The 22864-nt window shown below is 38.3% G+C and overlaps 1 protein-coding gene across 1 annotated transcript in view; it reads left to right on the top strand.

Moving 5' to 3' along the window:
• LOC139744416 (myotubularin-related protein 13-like) overlaps positions 1 to 22864 on the top strand; it is a 163391-nt gene that overhangs the window by 118088 nt on the left and 22439 nt on the right. Inside the window, 5 exon segments of the mRNA XM_071654854.1 lie at positions 1419 to 1481; positions 9326 to 9524; positions 11453 to 11649; positions 12612 to 12878; positions 15079 to 15114. Of these exon segments, the coding sequence (XP_071510955.1) occupies positions 1419 to 1481; positions 9326 to 9524; positions 11453 to 11649; positions 12612 to 12878; positions 15079 to 15114 (762 nt within the window).

Genomic DNA, 22864 nt, shown 5'->3' with positions numbered 1-22864 from the left:
TTATATTTTATGAGTTAATAGTAATTCACGATGGAGATGGAGCCTGAACTTTGAGCATTAATCCCATGTTTGATGATGCGTTTCTCTTGATTATTAAGATGTAAGCAGAATCTATCTTGAGTGTTCAAAATTTGTATTCCGTTATGGGAAAAAAAAATTGGGCATAATTATCATATTGTGCTGAAAGAACAAAATGTGAGCACCATTTGCTTTCTCAACATTTGCAGTGAAAAAGCAAAGAAAGCAGTATAGAAGTTTTGGTGAGTTTTGTCACACAAGAAAGTAAAAACATGAAACAGCAAACAAAAGAATAAAGGAATGCAGGACAAGTTTCTTGAAATACGATTCCACATCCTGTTCAAGTTGACTGTAATGAATCGAGTGAATCAAGCCATTAAACAGAATTTATTAAAGGTATCTAGGTTTCATCAAAACTCGGATGTGAAATGAGCAAGTGAAAGATCAGACCCAGTAGCATTGGGATTCTTTGGTTGCCGATTCGAATCGCTGCCCACAAGGGTTCATGAAACAAAACAAACAACTCACGAAAAGCACCATACAGCAAAGATGTGCCTTGAAGTGAAGGCTTGAAATCTTTGAAAGCTTTTGTGGCGATAGAACGTTGGGTAGTAGAAGGCTTTAATGATGCGCCACGTATTTCTTTCTTGGGTATGTATGTGGCCCTGAAAAGGGCCTACCCACTCTCGACGTTTCTCTCGAAAAGAGCAAGAACATGCTTGCCGAAACGTGGTGGTGGGTAGGACCTTTTCAGGGCCACATACAGTACATATCCATGAAGAAAGAATATGTGGTGTACCATTCAGCCTTCTACCACCCAACGAAATGAACGCTTATCAGTAACGGTTGAATTCAGTTGAGATTCTTCAGCTGTGTGTGTACTTACATAAAGATCAGTGATAAAGTTGTGGATGATTTGTTACGGGGATATCTCAAATATATCCAAGCCAGGCCAGCCTTCCGATTCCATGGTATCCCCACACTACCAGGGGGGTGTTTCATCAACGTTTGTCGGCGCTGACAACTTGAAACAGTCAGTGACCAGAGCATCTCAGCCAATCAAAATCAAGGATTTTGCTGAAATTGGTCAGTGGTGACAGTTGTCGGCGCTGACAAGCATTGATGAAACACACCCCAGGGGACCGTTTCATTAAACTTTTTGTCAGTGATTTACACTGACAACTGTTAAAAGCTACTAAAATCCTTAAGTCTGATTGGCTGATAGCAAATTTGTCGGTGAAAACCTCCGACGAACTCGTTGATGAAACGCCCCCCAGGTCTTTAACCATGATGTGGAATCGTATATAAAAAGAGAGGAAAAATCTGAACATGGATTACTTCTCGCGATGTTTTTGTAGAATGTGAAAATGTCATGTCTCTCTACTTTGACTTTTCGACAGACATTCGCTTGTCTTCGTTCCTGACTCTGGAACGGGGCCACGCCGGACTCCACCTACCCCAAGGTCGATAACACCCTACCCACCCTCCTTCTTCTTCACCCTTTTCTTTCTCACCAAAGCACAGACTAGTAGTTTAACCATATACTAATCAGTCAGAGTCAAAGCTCTCCACCAAACAATTAGCATTTCTTTCCGTACATCATGAAAAAAGAAAATAAATAACCAAACAATTCCGCTCCTTTTGTCTACTTATTCTGGGCATTAAAAATCTACAATTTGTATACACCGGTGTTGTGAAATATGCAATTCTTGATCCCAAAAATTTTATGGAGTGCTGACATGGCAGCTCTATTATGCTATTAAAGATAAGCAATGATTTTTTTTTTTTGCAGTGGTATATGCTGCTCATGCATGATGAAAAAATTACCTCAAATTGGCAACATCCAAAAAATTTGCACAGAGCATTAGCAGAGCAGTTTGCCCTAGATTTTCTTCTGTGTACGTCAGGATGGTCCAAAGCTGGAATTTTTAGCATGTTGCAGGGAAAAACCCCAATCTTCATAATATTGTCTGCAAGTATCATGCGAGGAAATCACTCATAATTATAAGTGTGACATGTGCTACCCCCTGAGGCTGGGGTAGGGCATACTTGCAATTCCTGGAAGTTCTAGGGTTCTACTCTATTTAGTCATTTAAAAAGTATATGTGTTAACATTTCATCATGTTGGATGAGCCGTAATCCAAAGAAAAAAAGAAAGAAAAAAAAAACAACTTGTCAGCCAGCTTCTTAGTAAGTTCATGACCACATTTGAACCATTGGCAAGTTTCATATTTTTAGCAGTTGTCTTCAAGTTTGTGGCAAAGCTGCTCATGCGTGACGAAAAAATTCCTCAAATTGGCAATACCTAGAATCAGATAAAATTTAGGACATGTCTTTTTCATGACATCCTGCTAAAGTTAACAAGTCCCTGTGACATGCTAAAACCAACCCCTATTGGACCACCCCGTTGTAAACATATGGTACTGAAACATTCTACAACATTATGAGTAGATTATGACAAATTTCATATGTAATACGCTCTTCACTTTCTAATAAACAATCAATATCATTCAGTCTGTTGTATTCCATTTAACAAAAGACAGAATTTTGTGCGGTAGTGTAAGATGGAGAGTACATGTATTTCATAATTCAAAATGCAAAAATAAGTCTCACCAGGTATGCAAATTATCATTTTAGTTCTGGAGTGGACATACTCTACCGGTATCTTTCTTTTAGCTATATATCATTACACAGAATGAATACTTGAGACTCCTTGACAAGCAGCGACATAAAGTGGGAAATCACGCCTAACTTCAACAGAACTTTTGTCTTTGCATTCATTGATCTTTCTTCTGGCTCTTCGTAAAACCAACTTGAAATGAGCTTTGGACATGATTTGTTTGTAAAACCTATCAGATGTATTCAAAAGTGAAATATTATTAGATCTCTATACCCTGCCCTCAAGCCCTCTGCTCTACTACTACTACTACCACCCCATTGGCAAAAACATTTCATTCATATTGGTTCTGAGGCTCATTAACTCAAATGTATGCCATACCGCCCTCTGTTGTTCACTACCATCTCAGCCCAAATCAGAACAGTATGTAACAGCATGGCAAGCCTCTTATGTATTATCCATTGGCAAAACATTTAGCAGCCATCACAGGTGCTTTAGTTGTAGCAGGTATCTTTAGTGATGTCTTTGATTGAAACTTTAATTTTTGCAGGCATTCACAAACAATCTTCAAAGTAAATTTTGGAGGCTTTTGGATATGTCAGTGTAAATTCAATGAAAAGCCATAAGATTGAGTGTATATTTAAGTACAGTGTAGCTAGGTCCCATCAAAATATTCCATTTCAGCTCTATGTATTGATATCAGACCATAGACATTAGATTGCAAGCCACTATTTTAGAAAGAAAGTTGAGATATTCATCAATAATCTTCTGCTTATCAGTATACGTCATTAGGCTTGTCATTATTATATTCTACAGCCAACCATGTGGTACAACTAACAAATGTAGCGTACTTTGTGAAAATGGGGAACCTAATTCTAAACCTAAAGGCAGGTAGAAAATAATTATACAATGATGTCTATAGGCAGAAAAAGCTGCTTGCAGCAATTTTGCAGATTAGAAATATAAATTGACAAACGTGACAGGCGTAAGTAGATTTCAAGATGCTTTGAGCGACTAATCAGTGATTCTTTTTTTTTTTGAAGCGGAGAGATACTAAACGCTGTCTGTTTATCTCATAGTCAAATGGTCGCTGAGGCGAAAACGACCTTCGTCCTTCGTCAATCCTTTGCAAGGTGAAGTATGGCGACAATCTTGACGAATTAACGGCAGGAAAATTTCGACTCTGCTCGGAAGCACTGCACCGTCGCTTTGTTTCTGTTTCGTCTTTGCTTTCCTCATCCGTCCACTTCTTTGCCACCCCCGCTTAGCTTCATTCCAGCTCCTGTTGGCGTTAACAAAGCTACGTGAAGAGTTCATCTTTTGCTGGATCAAGACTAGGATCAAATGCTAATACCGACACATAATAATGTGACCATTTTGCACAACACACAGTGCATCATCATACATTGTATACAGTATACAGTGAATGTTTCATAAGGTTTTTATTTTCGGGAATGTTGGGAGTCCGATGCTATTTGTGAATTTAAAGACACACGAAAATATTAACTCTGATCCCGACATGAGTGTGACGTGCTTGCACACATACATTTCTTCATCCAATACGTATTTTATTCCATGATCGTCGAATTTAACCACTCGCGAAATCGTCAGGAAGTCCCCATTCGCGAAATGTTAGAATCGCTAAATATATGGCATATACAGTATACTATAAACTGATAACTGCCTCACAATTGTTTTTTTTTTTTTTGGGGGGGGGGGGACAGCTGAGTACATCTTGCAAATAGCACACAAAGCTCTCGGCCATTTTTGGTGGAAGTCAGGTGTATCATGCTCCACCCAATGTTGCAAGCAGCAGCTACGCATCAAGTATCTTTTGTATTAAAACTGTGCAGATTTTACACACTCAACGCACACATGCGCGCACACATGCATACCATAGGTTGAAAATTCTAACAGTCACTTTGCCAGAGACAAAATGATTCACGGCTATGGCAGTTAATGCTCATCTTTGTCTGTTTTGGTCTGTTTGTCAGTACAGCTGTCTGTCTTTTTCTACCTACTTCTACATCTATATCTGTATGTATTCATCTATCTGTCTATCTATCTCTCTGTCTATGTACAAATATCTGTCTATCTGTCTGTCTATCTATCTAATTATCTGTCTATCCATATATCTACTATCTATTATCTATCTATATATCTACTATCTATCCATATATCTACTATCTATCTATCTATATATCTACTATCTATCTATCTGTCTGTCTATCTATCTATCTATCTATCTATCTATCTATCTATCTATCTATCTGTCTATCTATCTGTCTATGTCTCTCTATCTATCCATCTATCTATATACCTCACCTGTTTGTCTATATTGTTCTTCTGTGATATATGTCTTGTTCTATCTGCGTACATGTCTATTTAGATATAAATATATCTCGAAATCTTTCTATCTGTCTCTGTGCCTTTATCTTTTTCTCTCTGTGTTTCTGTTTTTCTTCTCTGTCAATTTCTGTGTAATCCATGTTTCACCTCTTTTTTTTTTTCTTTGCTTTGTTCTGCCTTGCTTCTTTGCATATAATGCAAGCTCCTTGGGCTAATCGCAAGTTTAATTCATTTTTCTCATCATTTTCATCACCATAGAGATAGTAACCTCATATCCATCATTTTTGCCATTCATAATAATGCCCATATACTTCAATATTCTTACCTGTCTATGATAAAAGAGTTGGTAGTTTAGTCTCCTCTTGTCTCTTGCTTCTTTTCTGTTCATGTCCGTTTCAGCTTTCTTCCCCTTTTCTACCGTTGGCACAATTGTATGCTCAGTACCACATGCCTGCCATGATTTTATATATATTTTTTAACCTTCACAAAGTGATGTGTCACACAACAGGCCAGTCACACAGTGCAAGAAGCATTACATGCTTCATCCCAAAGAGGGCGCCCTTCTCTTTTATCACTCTACGTGAGAGTCTAGCTTTAATATGTGACAGGACTCATCCATCAGACATTGTCACAATTCAGCAAAATTTTAAACTTTTATGGTCATGCTGCTGGTCACTTTGGAATGTTCACTGACCACACACTGGATCATCAGAGCTTTCACAAAAATATTCCCTCAGATCCTGATAAACCCCTTTAAATGCCACTGACAACCCCCTGCAAAGCTGGACCATACTGTAAAAGTGGATATTTTCGTTTGAGTAATTTTTCGCGCTTGGCGGCACAGGATGAATTTCGTTTTTTGTTGTTTTTTTTAATTCCACAGAATCAGGACATTAGTTACCAGAACATATGGCATGCAAAAATATTTGCATGCTTTTATGTTCATGCTACGTAGCTTCTGGTTGCACAAAAAGCGTGAAAATTTCCACACCGTGAAAATTTCCACTTTTACAGTTTTGGGAGCAAGAAATAAAGCGGGTCACACTTGTTCCTAGAATGTTTTTACCCTTTTTGTGCCATGGTCATCTGACAGTATGTACAAGTAGATGTGGTTTCAATTTCTGCGCCAATTGGTACACACCGCATGCTAAGGCTTGGAAAAACAAAAAGTAAGCATGCAAAAGTTCCAAGTTTCAAGTCTACCAAGTACAATGTATGCATTTTACATCTTGAAAAAATACAGCATCAACAAAAATACGTCAAGCTGCATATGATATATCATGGTAGTATCTGTCACTGAAATACAATGTGAAATATTATTACACAAAATAGATGGAAGGAAGGTCAGATGACATTATATCAGCTGACCGAGGCAGGGCCTCATATTCAGCTGGAACCAGAAGTTTGTTATTACTCATAAAAGTGAATGCAATAATCTTACTGGTACACATCTTTCCAGTGGCATCCAGAAGCATTAAAAGCAAGGCTAAGCTGTGCCACGAATTCTGCAAGTTGCACACCAGTGCTGCAGCATCTTTTATTCACATTTTGTACATGTAGAGCGTATGCGAGGTTGTATCTGTTGTAATCTGCGATCTTGCAAGGCTGTTTTTTTTTTGTTGTTTTTTTTAGTTGTTGAAGCGGTTATATTAATGACAGAAAACAACGTAGGGAAATAAGAAATACGTAAAAGGGTTATCTTCCTTCAAGAAGCAAAGGGTAGTTGTTTTCCATATCGGATATGTTGATACAATATGATACATTGCATGTGTTACGGCCAGTAACATCTAAAGCATGTTGTTCATTTTGTGTGATGTCGGTCGATTCGCGAAGTTCACTAACAGAAAGACACCATGATGATATGTATTGTGTACGCAGCAACCTCATGGGTAGACAGATATAATGTACTGTAAAAAAACAGAAATTTTCAAGTGCATATTAGCTTTGCAAATTTTGCGAGAGCCAAGATTTGTAAAATTAAAATGCTCGCAAATGCTCTTGTCTTCACTATCTGCATTGAATGCCAGTGGCAGTTTGCGAAAAATTTCATGCCGCAGAAAAGGCCGTTTTAGCTCCAATTCAGGAAAATTTCCGGCCACTTTTCTACATTTATATTTCTGGTCTTATAGTACTGTACATCATGAAATAGCATGTGTATGTGGAATGTACTGTTGTTGCATATAAGACATTTGTATAACCAAGTGTTTGCCCATCACCCAGTTTGTTTTTGTACGTCGAGAGATGGTTTTGAGATAGACGTACTTTAGGCCATATTAGCATGCTTTGTCTAAAATGTTCCTATGTCTAACCCCTTGAATTACTGTGGTACAGTGTAGTTAGGCAAAACAGAACTAACTCTATGTAGGTAAATTCTGTACATCTATAGACCCATTTGTCGTTCATATTATTTTCAGATTGTTGAGTTGTTTTTATTTGCTGAGAGAAGATAACTGTAGTTCTTCCCATTTCTAGACATTCTTACATGTTACATGGAACATTTGTGATGGACGTTTTCAGCATGGCGAGTCTGTCACCTTTTAATAGCAACCTACCTGTGTCCCTCTCTTTTACAATTTATAGCTTATCATTGAGTTTGCTTCTTCCTTTGATTTTTGTTTTCTTTTCTTTGAGTAATTTCATGCAGTGTAATCCATTGGAGCTTGTTAAAACTTGTGTTGCAAAGAAGATAATGTGCAGTACATGCACAGTTGTATATTCATCTAGATTCTGTCTTTAGGATTGGGTTGTCTACAGTTGAAAAAAATAATATTTCAAGATATGATTTTTTATTATTTTGTTACTGCTTACTTACAGAAAATGCCTGACATTAAAGCAATTTTAATGCTCAAAACTTGAAGCAAAACATGTTCATTGCTATTAAATGGACAAAGGTAAATGCTTAAAGAAAAATGATTGGACTTAACTTTTTTTTTTCAGCACATTTCTTTTTACATCGGCAAACTTTTCATGTATATTCACAGTGCACTGAAATTCATTCCATGCTAATAATGGTTATGATTCTTTTGCTTCGTGTAAAACATTACAGCAATAATTGCTATTGTTTCTTTATAGACTCTAATCTGATATTCAAAGATCGTTGCACAAGATCTTCTGAAAAATCTGCATTTTATTTTCAGAATTGTACACAATCCAAAAGGAACTAACCATTCGCTTTGAAAAATTTCATTTCACAAGCAACCAATATGAATAATTTTACACGTCTTTCATAGAAAGATACGAGCCATAAAATGCAAAACAAATACAACAAGATAAGAATATCACATGAAATATGCATTCATTTCAGGAGAAACGATATACTGTAAAAGTGGAAATTTTCGCGGTGTTGAAATTTTGGCGCATTTCGCGCAATCAGAAACTAGCGGGAAAATAAAAGCACGCAAATATTTTTGCTTGCCATATGTTCCTGCGCGTGATGTCTTGATTCCGCGGAATTAAAAACACGCGAAACTCTTCTCACCCGGCCAAGCGCGAAAAATTTGTCGCGCGAAAATATCCACTTTTACAGTAGCTGTTAACAGTCACAACTTGGAGGTAATACATAGTTGACACGCATCTGTAAAATTTGCAGCTGAGTTTGGATTGTATCTAAAGGTTACTGCAAGAAAATGTTACCACTTTTGAAAACTCGGATGATCATTACAAAGCTGTCTTGAAATAAACCTTCGTGCATACACTTTCTTATTCATTTACTTTTAGTGTTGCCAGTGATTTTCTCAATTATTCAAGAAATTCTCTTTTTGGAAATCAGGGTCTACCATGTGAGGTCTCGTTATGGAAATTAACAACACTTTTGATGTACATTGTAGCAGTATGTATGATATGCAATTTGTGCCTTTATACACAAGCTGGTTTTTGTTTGATACATCAAGATGATTATCGAAAAAGCACCGTCACTCGTACAAGGTACATTATTAACCTCCGTTTGTAGCCATTTTGGTATTCCATATTTCCTATAACACATTTGACCGAGAAGTTTGGACTGGTTGAATGTACATTTCAATGCTCATGCAATGAAGTAAGTTCTTTACTAAGCATGTATTACTCATCTACATGTTCATCCAAATATGGCGGTCACTACGTTCTTGGTATTGCCAACTTTATCATCAAAAGTCCACGCAGTCAAACCGGCAAATTCATCAAGTGTTTGTTTAGACTCTTTTCCCAGTCATTCATTTGGAAATGTTGGATAAACAAACAAGCTGTTCACTGTGGTAACTTTGTAGGGCTGGCAAAAAACTTTGATTTCAAACCCAGCCCTTTGCAGTAGCTGCAGTGAAATCTCCAAGATTTAAACTTGAAATTTTTCTTCCGTTTCAACAGTCATCGACGAGGGAGAGGGGACATCAACCCTGAAGCCAAACGACGTGCTGACTGTCGACAAACTGGCCGACAGGCTATACGTCCAAGACTACCAGCGCCTGGGACTGGGGCTTCTGGGTAATGGCGCCATATCGAGACCAAGAGTGGGCGACATGTTCAAGATCTCGGAGGTCAACATTAAGTTTGAGGTGGCGAGAAGGTATGAGGGGGCTCCACAGCTAAGAAAAAGTACACCCTGTTCAAAAAAAAATAATGATAATAAATAATAATAATAATGATAATAGAAATGATAATAATAATAATAATAGAAATAATAATAGTAATAATAATAATAATAATAATCATGATAATGATAATCATAATCATAATGAATAATAGTATTGATAATAGTATTAAGAAAATAATAATATTAGTAATGATAATAATAAGAATAATGATAGGAATAATGATAATAATAATAATAATAATAATAATAATAATGATAATAATGAATAATAATATTAAAAATAGTAATAGAAAAAGTAATATTAATAATGATAATATTGATGATAATAATAATAATAATAATAATGATAATAATAATAATAATAATAATAATAATAATAATAATAATAATAATAATAATAATAATACATTCTGCTTACTTAGCCCATGTTACACTGAAGTCTCTATGCGCTTTACAACAATTCCTGTATATGATAACAATACAATGAGAAACCCCTTGCCTGTCCCAGGCTCTTAGCTTTTAAACTTGCCAAGCTTTTTCATCAGCATTCAGGACAGTAGTTCATCCTAATCTGACCTATGTGTACATACATTGTAGCTGTAGATTAGTAAAGCCCTCTAAGGTGTAGCAATGTGCCTCAGTCCAACAGGAAGGCCATTGGGACACTATAGATAGTATGGGTGCGTTCGAACGCTCTAAAGCGAACCAAAGCGAACTGAACTAAAGCGTACTGTACCGAACTGTGCCAGTCTTGGAGCGTTCGAGCACTCTGTCGAGAAAGCGTACCTCACAAGTTGTTTTTAGAAAAGGTCATGCATTTTTGTAGCAAGAATGCCATCCACCTGGCGCTTGAACAACTTACAGCTGTCCCGAACAGAGAGAATGATGTCTTTCCATTGTGACGTATGCGCATGATACGCGCATGCATTACAGTGAACTTTTGGTACGCTTTGGTACGCTTTTGGAGCACATCGGGAAATGGTCCACTTTTGGCTCGGTACAGTACGGTACGGTACACTTGAGGAGCGTTCGAATGCTCCTCTGGCGCGGGTACGGTACGGTACAGTTCGCTTTAGGAGAGCATTCGAACGCACCCTAAGGATGTGAAACGATCTTTACTCGTTGACAACAAGTATTCAGACACACGTGTCAGTCAGCAAAGAAAACACTCCTGTATGCGTGCCAATACACAAACTTACCATATTTAATGGTTATTTGTTATCTTGTTGGTACATGTACAACGTACTGGAATAAAATACTACTTTTTCCAGGTCTCCATTTTGTCTTGTTTTATAAATCGTTCCCTGGTTTGTACAAATGTAAAGTGCATGTAGGTATCATACAGTATAACCTTGTACTATTCTTTCGTCAAACTCCGCAACTCTCAATAAACAGAAACAGTTATGGTCTGGTTTTTAATACGTAAGTCTCATTGATGAAATGATCAGATATGTTGCTTTGATGTTATGATTTTGCATACTGTCTTAATTATGGAGTAAAAATGATAATTACCAGACACAAATTGGTGATGAATGCAGTGTGGAATGATATTACATTAGTGAGTGCAGTCCCTGCACACTTTATAGATTTTCCATGTTTCAACTTCTTGTGCCAGTCAGGCAAACACGTCTTGAAATGATGGATTTTGTTGTCACCAACTTCAAAGCCGGGGTCTTTACGATACTCAGTCTGTACATGTGTGTGCGTCAAAGAATGATTGTTTGCTTATAAGCAATCCTCCTGTCATTTTGCAGCACCTCCCAATGAAATGATTGTGACATGAAAAGTAGGCTCATGCCTTATAACTCATAATAACAACTGCAGTACATTGGGAATGCATGTGTTTATTAATGTTCTCACAACTTTCCACACCTATCCCGGCAATTTTTTTTTCTCCACAGTTACCCGGCACTGATTGTGGTACCGTCAGCGCTCAGCGACGACAGCATCCGGCGTCTGGCCAAATGCCACCGGCACGGGCGGCTCCCGGCCATCGTCTGGCGGCATACGCGGACCAAGGGACTGCTGATTCGCTCCAGCGGCTTCCACGGGAAGGGTGTGATGGGGATGATCAGGGGTGCCCAAAACCAGGGCTCCAGTGAGTTTGCAAGAGTCAATTAAATCTTCACTTTTCAAGGCAATCCTTACTGTTGAAATAACCATTTTGTCAGTAGAGAATCGGCAATAGTGAGTTTATTTTTTTATGGCATATCTGTCCTGAGAGAAATGCTATCTATAACTTGTTTTAAAACTATTTTAGTTTGTGTAAAATCATCACCACCATTACCATTAATTACAACCCTAACCATCACCACCATTACCATTAATTACCACCCTAACCACCACCACCATCATCATCATCACCACCATTATCATCACCACCATTTTCATCTTCATCATTATTATCATCATCACCATTACCATTGTCATCATTACCATCATCATCATCATCATCACCATCACCATCACCATCACCATCATTATCACAACCCTTATCATCACCACCACCATCACCGCCATTACCATTGTCATCGTTGCCATCATCATTACCATCATCATCGCCAGCATGATCACCACCATCACTATCACCAACACCATCAACATCACCATCACCACCATCATCACCATCATCATTATCATCACCACCACCACCACCATCATCACCACCATCGTCACCGTCACCATCACCATCACCATCACCATCACCGTCACCACCATCATCGCCTTCATCACCATCATCACCACCACCGCCACCATCATCATCATCACCACCAGCACCGTCACCGTCACCGTCACTGTCACCATCACCATCACCATCACCATCACCACCATCATCGCCTTCATCACCATCATCACCAGCATCATCAACACCATCGCTATCACCATCAACATCACCACCATCATCATCATCGCCGTCATCACCACCACTGCTATCACCATCATCATCATCACCATCATCACCATCATCATCACTATCATCATTATCTTTTCTCTGTCTCTATCAATCAACCTCCATCTTCTTCTCATGGCTTTGCCCCTGCTCTTTCTCTGCTCCATCAGGTGCGAGTGATTCGGGATCCAGCAAGAGCCTGGAGCAGGAGAAGTACCTGTCGGCCATCGTGCTGAACACGCCCTATGGCAGCTACCACAAGAGCGACTCGCTGGTCAGTCTCAACGCCATCCTGCCCCCCACCAGCTCGGGCGAGACGCCGGACGGCACGCCGACAATCAGCCCCCGCAAGGGGCAACATGGGAGTGGAACGCTGCTGCAACGGGGGTTCCTGCGGTCCAGCGGGGGGTCGAAGGCGTACGGCACCTCCAAGCCAGGTGAGCCGCAGCGACAGCCCCGCCCTTCTTGATGACCCTACCCAACCCCCCTTCCAGTCCTCCTTTACTCCCCTCCCACTCTAACCCCCCCTCCTCATATTCCAAAACTCTTGCCCAATGTTTATTTAGGTCTTGTAACCCTCATCCACCACCCCTACTCTCCTTTCTACTCCCTCCCACTCCCACTCCCACTCCCTCTCCCACCTGGCCCCTCCCACCTCCAACCGGTTTTCTTTCATTTCTCACCCATCAGTGCCCTTCTGGAGGCAAACTTGTCCTTAACCCCTCTTGTCCAACTTTCTTCATCTGCAGAATTTATAATTTACTCCAACACAGCATACATATCCTGTGTAGCCCAAGGGAAAAGGTCAAAGCAGAGAAGCAGATAAACAAACAACAAACACGAGCTCAGTCGCCTAATTTCTGGTGCTGTTCTGTTACCTTTATTTATCCTTTTGCCACTTAATGCTGTATTTGTGGTACATATATTGTATATGAATTTTGCATTCTCCCTTATACGTGTATATGTTCCCGCTTCATTTATTCCCTTTCTGCATTATTACTTCCTTTCCACCGTCTTTTTGGTACCAGTGAAGCCTACAAAGATTATGCCAGCAGTGCGCTAATCCGTTAGCACCCAGGGGTTCCTAATCAATGCCAATCTCATGCTCACTTTATGGGGGAAGCAATAACTTTTGAACCTTGTAAAGAGTTGCAATTTTTTTCGAATCTATACTAAGTCCCCCACATGAATCACAATCGTTCGATTGATTTCAAATCCATCTATAACAAAAAGTTGCGACTGGTATCAGCCACAACTTTTCAGACTGAGGTGATTACATATTCTGGTTCTGTAAATCTGAAAATCAGTTGCAGGGAATAAAAAAACGATTGCAAATTTTAGGTAGCAATGAAATTTGCAAAATAATCAGTCTCTCTTCACATCTGGATTAGATTGACGAGATATTACTCTTTACCATGAAATTTATGGCAAGATCACTGGGAATCTAGATTTGTGAAGATACCAAAGTCAGGTATTATACTTTTTTTTTTAATAGTATGAAAGCAGCACAATATATACAGATTAATCTTCTCTTGAGTTTGATCTTTTTACCAAGAAAGGTCCTTGCTATTAATCTCAAGTTGAAATTAGTCGTGGCAAGTTTTTATTATACTTGAAATCGATTTCAGTCACAAGTTTCAAAAGACAGGGCTCCCGGGAAATTAGATTTGCAGTGTACACTGTGTGGTGATACAAGCTTTGATAGTGGTAAAGAAAAAGAAAACATGCTCAGGCAAAGAAACGTGTGTATTGATAACCTCCCGGCATCCTTTAGGACACACATTGGCACAAACAAACGCACCCCTGCTGGCGTCCTTGGTGGTAAGGGTATTCTCCTGAGGGGTGGTTATGGGTACCTTGGCTGCTGAATGGCCAAGCATTGCTTCTACCAAACCTCATCTGTTTATTTCTTTTTACAACTTTTCATGTGAAATATTCTTTCCTTTGCAAAACTTTTCATGTGAAATATTCTTGCCTTTGTGAAACTTTTCATGTGAAACGTTCTTTTCACACTCTTTCTTCCATCATTATATATATATTTCTGCGCATTCTTGAAAGTTTTCTCGTAACGTCATAACATTGAGGCACTTGTATATACTGCCTACTTTTTTATAAGCATCAATTTAGCATTGATTTTAAAATATCAATTCACAGCCAAAGAGCATTCCATGTTTATACTTTTCATGTTTACCCGTAACAAGTTTCTGTCTAGGAATCTATTGGATGTTATGCCAGCAAAGATATCTGTTTTCTCTGGCTTCAAGAAATATGTTTCTGTCTCTGTGTACTGCACTTTATTAAAAAGGGAGAGCAGAAATGCTTAGGCCATAGTCCTCTTTGAAAGAGCAAAACTTTTTAAACTTTATCAATGCCCAAAGTGGGCCCCTTTAACACAGAAGTTTCAAAAAAAAAAAAGAAGGAGAACAAATTGCACTTTGATGTTTAAGGACTGTTTTCTACATCTGCCACGCCCTTGAACCCCTCACTGCACTGTATTACCCTCCCCCTTCCCCCACACCCCTTTGTTGTACCTTGTGGTTTGTGTTCACATTCTTAAATGTCCAATGTACTTTTTCTGCTTCTTTTCCCCCCTATCTCTTCTAACTCTGACATTCTTTTTCCCCCCTGCTGGTACAGGTTTATTTGATGTAGGAGTAGCTACGCTTAGAAGAGGTACAGTGTGGATATTTTTTTTTTCAAAATAACATGTCAAAGTGGCTGAGAAAAAAAAAAATGGCATCATAGAGTAATAAAAACCAGTCAGTTAAGGTGGGAATGCTCTGTAGACAGGTACTAACTTTTGGCAAGAGGGCATTTGGTCCTATCTTGGGTAGAAATACCCGATGCCAATCCTCATTAACCCATTCTTCCCTCTTGAAGACCCGGTAGTGTTGGGAAACAAGGATGGCCCGACTGAATCCACCTTCATCAGCTGCCGCCAAACAGCGTTAAAGGGATCGTATAGTTTTGGTTGAGACCTAATTTCAGGTTTCTAACATTTCTTGGTGAGATAATGAGAAACCTCTGATGAAATATGAAAGAGCATGTAATTCCGTGAGGAATTCAACGTTTAGTTGATGAAAATTGGTTTTGAAATGGCTGAGATATCCAAAACAGAGCGATTCATTTAAGTGTGGGACCCACATTTTATTATGATCGCTTTGTTTTACTTTGTTTTTGGATGTTTCAGTCATTCCAAACCCGATTTTCATCAAATAAACTTTGAATTCCTCTTAAAAATGGTATGCTCTGTACTATTTCATAGTGTTTTCTTGGTATCTCGCAAAAAGTTAAAAGCCCGAGTCTCATCTCCACCAATACTGTACTATCCCTTTAATTCAAAAACTATGAACAGCACAGGCCTCCTGGTAGGTGGTCAGCAAATATGCGCATCAAAGGGTATCCTTCTCAGTATCGGTCCACTCAGTCAAGATTCTTCGGCTGTGTGTGTACGTATTTGCTAACAGAGTAGATCAGTGATAAGGCTGTGCACAGTTCCATCATGGACATTCTTGAATACATATTCAAGCTTGGCTAGCCTTCCCCATTCCATGGTATCCCCACACTACCGGGTCTGAGATGAACCATCACTAACAGCAGCGGCTGGAAGGGTTCGCGGTACAAGGCATGAAACCCGTCTGTCATATCCTGGGGAATTTTTTTTTTGTTGTTGCAGAAATCATCATCTTTTCATCCTGAAACTGGCGCTTCATAATATCACATCCTATCCTATGTTTGAATAAGATTACAGGTTAGGCACATAGAACTGGTTTGAATCATAAAATCTGTGCAAATTCAGGAAAAAAAAATCCTGATGAAAAATTTGTCAGTTGAAGAGAAAAACAGGAGCTTTTGTCTCCTAAGATGTTTTGCCAATTTTTCAATCATTTGTGCTTCTAGCAATTTAACAAGTTGATGCAGGAATTCATTGTGTTGAATAAATTAAGAGTCTTTTTAAATTTCTGGAATGGAATAGGTTGAATCATATGTGATCAACTAAAAAGCCCTCATGAGCAATATTTTTTTGCGTGTATGCATGTCTAATATACAAAATGCTAACAACATAAAAAGCAAAATTATAGTATTAGGCTTTAGCTCCCAGTCACAGAAACATGGTTTCCTATCTATCTACCACTACCAGTATCACAAAAGTCTGCCCCCCTCACATCAGTTCTTATTCCTATTAAAGGCAGATGCATTCATATTTGAACATGATTTAACCCATTAAAGACAAGTCCTGAGTATTCTTGAGTAAGTGTCTATGGGAAATGCATGTTGTAGCAAAATCAGCCCGTCGTCAATGGGTTAATTAACACATTGATAAACCACAACAAAGCAAGAAAGGAGAGAGCAACTCTCCATGACGTTGTATCTCAAATTGTGGTGAAACTCTTTTTTTTGGATTTATCGTCAGATGGTTAGAAAAAGATGTCATGTCCAAATCCTAGCTGTCGTTATATACCCCCAAAATGAAGCTGCTATGGCTTGTCAAAGGAAAGGTGATCCCATTTGTTATAGTGCTTTGGCCGCCATGTTTTTTTCTCTCTCCTGAACAACTGACATTTTTTAGATAAGAGGTTTTGTCTCCCCAAGAATGACATGTATCTGACACCAAGCCATAACACCTGCACTGAGGCAATGCTTTAATACGCTGTACAATATATCTTCGAATGTAGACTAAATTCATTTTCCTTTGCTTCATGCCCAGCCATCATGAATGCAAGAACTTCATGCGGTACAATTATTCCACTGCTGCTATACTAGACAAGCTTTCTGTCTACAATGTAGCTTCACGTGCTGTGTCATATTAAAGTATTTAAGCAAGGAGGTTCAAGAGAATGGAGTCACAACTGTCGTATTTCCTTTGAAGTCACGTTCGATGCCGCCACTCGAAAGTATTTGAAGCGTGTGGCAAACTGGATCTGCCGCGCAGATAGGAAGACAATTGACTCATGTCTCATTGCATAATCATCAGCCACTTTCTAACGAAAATATGACTTTGTGATGGTAATTACTTTTCACCATCCCTACTTATAAAAGATAAGTGGTACATAATGGTAAAGACACGGGAGTGCGCAAATAGAAATTGCGCAAAAAATGATGAAATGAAAATGAAAATTACTCGACTGGCCGTGCCCGGCCACTAATCGGATATATCTATTAATATAGAATTATACTCGAAGATTATTCCATATCAGTTTTATTTGGAGGAATTAAGTGGAAAAGTGATAAAACCGGCTTTCCGTGAGGGTATAGTTTTAAACACTTTCACATGATACAGCTCTGATTTACACTTTTGCACATATTTCTTGAAGGGATTGACCTTTGTTTAATGAGCTTTATCATTGAGTGAGATTTTGTTTCATTTATTAGATAAACAAGCAAAATCTAGTCAACATTAAAGTTAATGTTCAAAATGAATCTTCAGATTGCTCAGCAAGACGGCGGCATCAAACCCTGTCACCAAAGGCACAGATGCACCTGTGGAATTCTTTTGTACATCAATAGAAAAGTGACAACTGTTTGAATAATTACAGCCAGTTGGAACTCCATCTCTTAAACCTCCTTGATTTAAAGTCATTTAAAGACTGTTTCAAAGCAAGGTATAGACCCGGGAGTTTTGAAAAACTTTATGGAGCTGTAGGCAATGCCATGGGGTGATGGTGATGGTATTATTTACAATATTCAATTTATTTTCATAGTGATTTTGATTATGATTTTTACAGTTTATGTATTATCATTAGTAATATTGTTATTATTATTATTATTATCATTATCATCATCATAAACATCAATTTTGGTTGTAGTTCTTATATTAGATATGAGTGCATCTTTAAACTAGAAAAGCACTCCGAGAGTGCAGACCTCTGCCAAGCAGCTGATTTCCACCCAAACACACATGCTGAATATCATATGATTTTCCCAACTGGTAGCAGCCTTTTGTTTATGACATCAGCTTCTACAACTGCGTGGTACCTCGCGAAAGCAGAGCACATGCTTCAGAGCGCGTATGCAAACCTCAAATACGTGCAGCTTGAACTCACAAGTTCATTGACCCTACACTGTATCTGCAACAATCTTTAAAAATCCATAAAAATTCCCAGATCACTACCAAAATTTAATCATCTGTTCCTTATGTCATCAACTTTCCCTGCAAGTTTCATCCAAATCAGTCCACGACCTTTTGAGTTATTTTGCTGATAGAAAAACAAACAAAAACAACTAATGAACAAACAAACCATCACCAAGGAATGTAACCTCCTTCCTTGGCGGAGGTACAATTTGTAATAACACAGATAACACAGGTTGAAAGCCATTCGATCAAATCTTGTGTCATTTTTTTTTTTTTTTTTGGTGTCTGTACTTGCCAGGGCTACAATGTATCTCCACCTGAAGAACTAGAAATCCCTTTAAAGTCCAAATCCTATTCCTTTTTTTCCAGTTCCACAACCCATTTCCCTTCGTTTCCGACACCTTTTAATCCCAATCCTAATCCCCTGAGACTTTGATTGTATGATTGGATCCAAAGGGTATGACATGTATGACATGGCACAAGATCAACTAGTGCTTCATCAAATGCACATCTGTTTGTTTGTTTGTTTTTTTGTTTGTTTCCATATGATAAAGGAGTACATGTCATGCAGGATGCGGGATAGTGATGCTGTTATCATAGCAATGAATGTTTGTGTATGTGCATGTGCGTATACATGCGTGTGTGTTTGTGTGTGTATCTTTGTCTTTCTTTGTCTATTGTGCTCATATGTTTATGGTGTGTGTGTGTATGTGTTTGTGTTTGTGTACAGTATAAGTGTTTGTACATGTGTAGTTTGATGCATGGGGCTTGTAGCAAATGATACAAGTATCACTGTTAAATAATTGTACGTCGCTATTGTCATGTACACATAGTAGTTACGCTCAATTGTCGTTCTTCAAAGTATGATGATGCATGAAAATCATCGTTCTTACCATTTTGTAGAATTTTTGCCTCTCTTCTTCCGAGTAATATCCATCTCATTTTTCACAGATTTGATCTTGTTTTTGTATGTACAATGTGTATATGTCTGCCGTTTGAATCAGTTGCATGCTTGGGTTATGTTTCATACGATATTTGTTTTCAAAGTAAATTAATGATAGATTATTGATGATGTCATATAAGTAGTCTATGCCAATGGGAACACTGCACTGTATTCGTCATGCATTTTCTTTTTGTTTAATATTCTTTTTAGAATGCTCTGCATTTGTACTCTTACAGCTATCACTTTTTCTTTCAGATTTTGATTCTCATTTCAATATCAATCTTTTAAAAAATGTCGGTGCTTGTTCATATGAATCATGTTTCCACTTTTAATATCAAGACATAACGCAAGGAGCTCATTGGCATTATTTTGTTGCCAACATCAATGTTCTTTTATGCAATCATCGGATTTGCTCCATGGGGAATTATAATGACATAACCGCATATTTATAATGCTTTTATTGAAAAAAAAAATGAGGTTGCACAACATGCACACCTCCCAAGCCCACATCTCATCATCAATACATGATTTTATTGCCTATTTAATACTTTTGGTATTTCACCACGGGTACACTTTAAGCTGCACAATTTCAAATATGTATCTATGTATTTATGTGCTTGCGTAGTATGTGTATTCCAATGCATGAATATGTCACTGTAACTCGAGCTGTAACAATGTGCACCGGGAAATGTTTGGGTTTTTCTGCTGGTGCATGGAGGACCATTGCAAATCTGTAGCAGCAAAATCGAACGGATGGCAAACCTACTTTTTTTTAATGGAAAGGTTGTCAAATGTCGGTGTTGGGTTTTTTTATCGGCGTGTGGAAACGCTGCCTTCCAGAACGGTGCATGCCATTTTACTTGGTGGGGGTGTCTTCATATTATCTTCTTTCCTACCTTTTGGCAAAATCCCTTGTGGAGATTTAAAGTGGCCATATTCTTGCAAAAGAGTACCAGTCATACATTGTTTAATGAGGCATTAGAAGGGCATTAATGTACATAAATTTACATTGTAAGTCCTGACGTATGTGCACCAAAAAGTAGGTGCAGGGAGTTTTTGGTATTTGTGGCTGGTACAATCATTTTTTTTTTTTCATTTAAATGATATGCGCTGAAGAAGTGATTTTGGCAGTTTCATTTTTTAAACATGTACTTGCAATGGTCAGAGAGCTATTGTCGTGTATAGACTATTCTGTATGTTTTTGATAGCATCTCAGTTCTTGTAAGCCCAAAAGGAAAGGAAGATCTATAATGATTCAATGATTGTTGCTAAATTTTCGATGGCCGCAAAGCTGAGAATTCGAAATTCAATTTGACACCTGTAAAGCTCGTTCTTGATATTTCGTACTCGAAATGAATCATGATTTAAGAGAGGTATTCCTATGTTTTTCTTTTTGATGACCTATTTCACCATGCCATGTCTCCGCAATTGACTACTCTCATTGTTTATGCAGGGCCCCATTGTACAGCTAAACTCTGCCCGTCTTCATCGTTTGCTTGCTTGCATCGTATATATTTATATATTATATCACTCAAAATGCCTGCTACTTAACAACCCCCTCTGTCCCACTCCTTCCTAAATTGGTGTGGAAGTCTGTAACCATAGAAACGGGAGCGTGCCCCGCCCCTTGTCAACCTTTAAAAAAAAAAAAAATCTTTTGGAATGCCATATGATGGGAAGCACTGTCACGCCCCCCTCCACTCCTCAACTCCCTTACCATCTATTTTCCCCTCTCTACACTATGCACCTCCACCTCCTCCTCTTCCTCTCCTGCCCCCCCCCCCCTCCTGCACCTTCCTGCCCCATTTCACACAAACCACCCTTGACCTCATTGAAATGAAGTTTATCCTGATGTTCCAGTGTTTGTTGCACATTACTGCCATTTACCAATCATTCTGGCATTGGAGAAAGAGAGTGTACCCAACTCATCACTTTCCTATTAACAAAATATTTAATTATTTCCCTCTCCTTTTAATACCAGTACCCCTCCCTCTCCCCATGGAAGAAAAGAGTCTGAGGAAATGACCCATTTGTTGTGATCCCTACAGTGATGCATATCGTCCATGTGTGGCAAAAGCTTGTATCTCAATTTTGGTTGGAAATCACTTTTTCTGGATTCAGGATTTTTTGGATTTTTTTGGATATCATCATATAATCAGTTAAGTGATATCCTGTCCAAAACCTAGCTGTCTTTATATCCCCAAAAATGAAGCCACCAAGACATGTCAAAGGAAAGGTGATCCCATTTGCCATAGTCTTTTGGCTGCCATGTGTTTTTCACTCTCCTAAATATTCAACATCTTGAGATACGAGGTTTTGTCGCCCATTGGCGATATATTTATTTTTCCTCTCCTTTCCCATGCAGAGGTTTTACTTTGTCTTCTTTTTGTCTCTTTGGAAACTGAAGTTACTCCCAGCTGGAATGGTTTCTAGAATGCCCCCCCCCCCCTTCTCCAGGAACGGCAAATAGTGCATACCCCCACCCTCCTAGGAAAGAATGCTCAATGCCCCCCCCCCCCCCTGGTGTTTTTGACTGTCCAATTTCTTCTCATGGTCATGCAGTGTAGCTGGGTGCAATCAACTGTCCCTGTTTGGAGATTTTGAAGTTCCTTGAAAAACAGTGAAAAAAAAAAACAAGAAAGTTCAGCACTACCTTGATATTTCATTCACTTGAAGCATTGGGTATGTGGTTGTTTTCAGGCCTGTTTACAGATCTTTGAAAAACCAAAATGGAGAAGAAGCAAAACAGACAAACAAAACAACAAACAAACAAGCCTATGGTGTCCTGGATATATAATCCTAGCATGTTATATGACCTTTGTACCCCTTTCTTCCATCCTCTTTTTCAAAAAGACAATTAAAAAAGGGGAAAAACTTTAATACCTGAAAATTTATGCATTAGCTAACCCAATAAAAGATGCTTACATCATTAAGTCTTTGTTTTTAGTAGATGAAACAGATTAATATTATCACAACATAACATCATCATGTAGTAGATCGTGTTGAAAGTTTAACCGAGCTCGAATTCATTTTATTTTGCTCAAGCCTGGCATTGTTAATGGCCTTTTGATTTGATTAAACTTTTAATATTGATCTAACGTAGAGATTGTAAGAAAAAGAAGATCAGACCAGTTTCATATATATATTTTATATATATGTTCAGAATGGGATTCAGCAATGCTCAGTCACAATTACAGAGTTTAGAAAAACTTTTTCATTCCAATGCCTGTTCAAATGAACAAATAAATAGATAAAAAGGAAGAAAAATGCAGAACAAATTATAACCATGGATGATGAAATGTCATATAATTCCAGTACAGGATACTGAAATGAGTTCATCTTAACTATCATTACTCATTAAATTAACTTCACAGTATTGTACAAACTAATAACAAACACGTTATTTT

This window comes from Diadema antillarum, unplaced genomic scaffold (genome assembly GCF_040938485.1).
Source record: "Diadema antillarum isolate AM-2024a unplaced genomic scaffold, OU_Dant_1.0 seq00001171_RagTag, whole genome shotgun sequence".
NCBI lineage: Eukaryota > Metazoa > Echinodermata > Echinoidea > Diadematoida > Diadematidae > Diadema > Diadema antillarum.
Note: the sequence above shows the minus strand (reverse complement) of the source record. Positions and strands in the feature narration are given on the sequence as shown.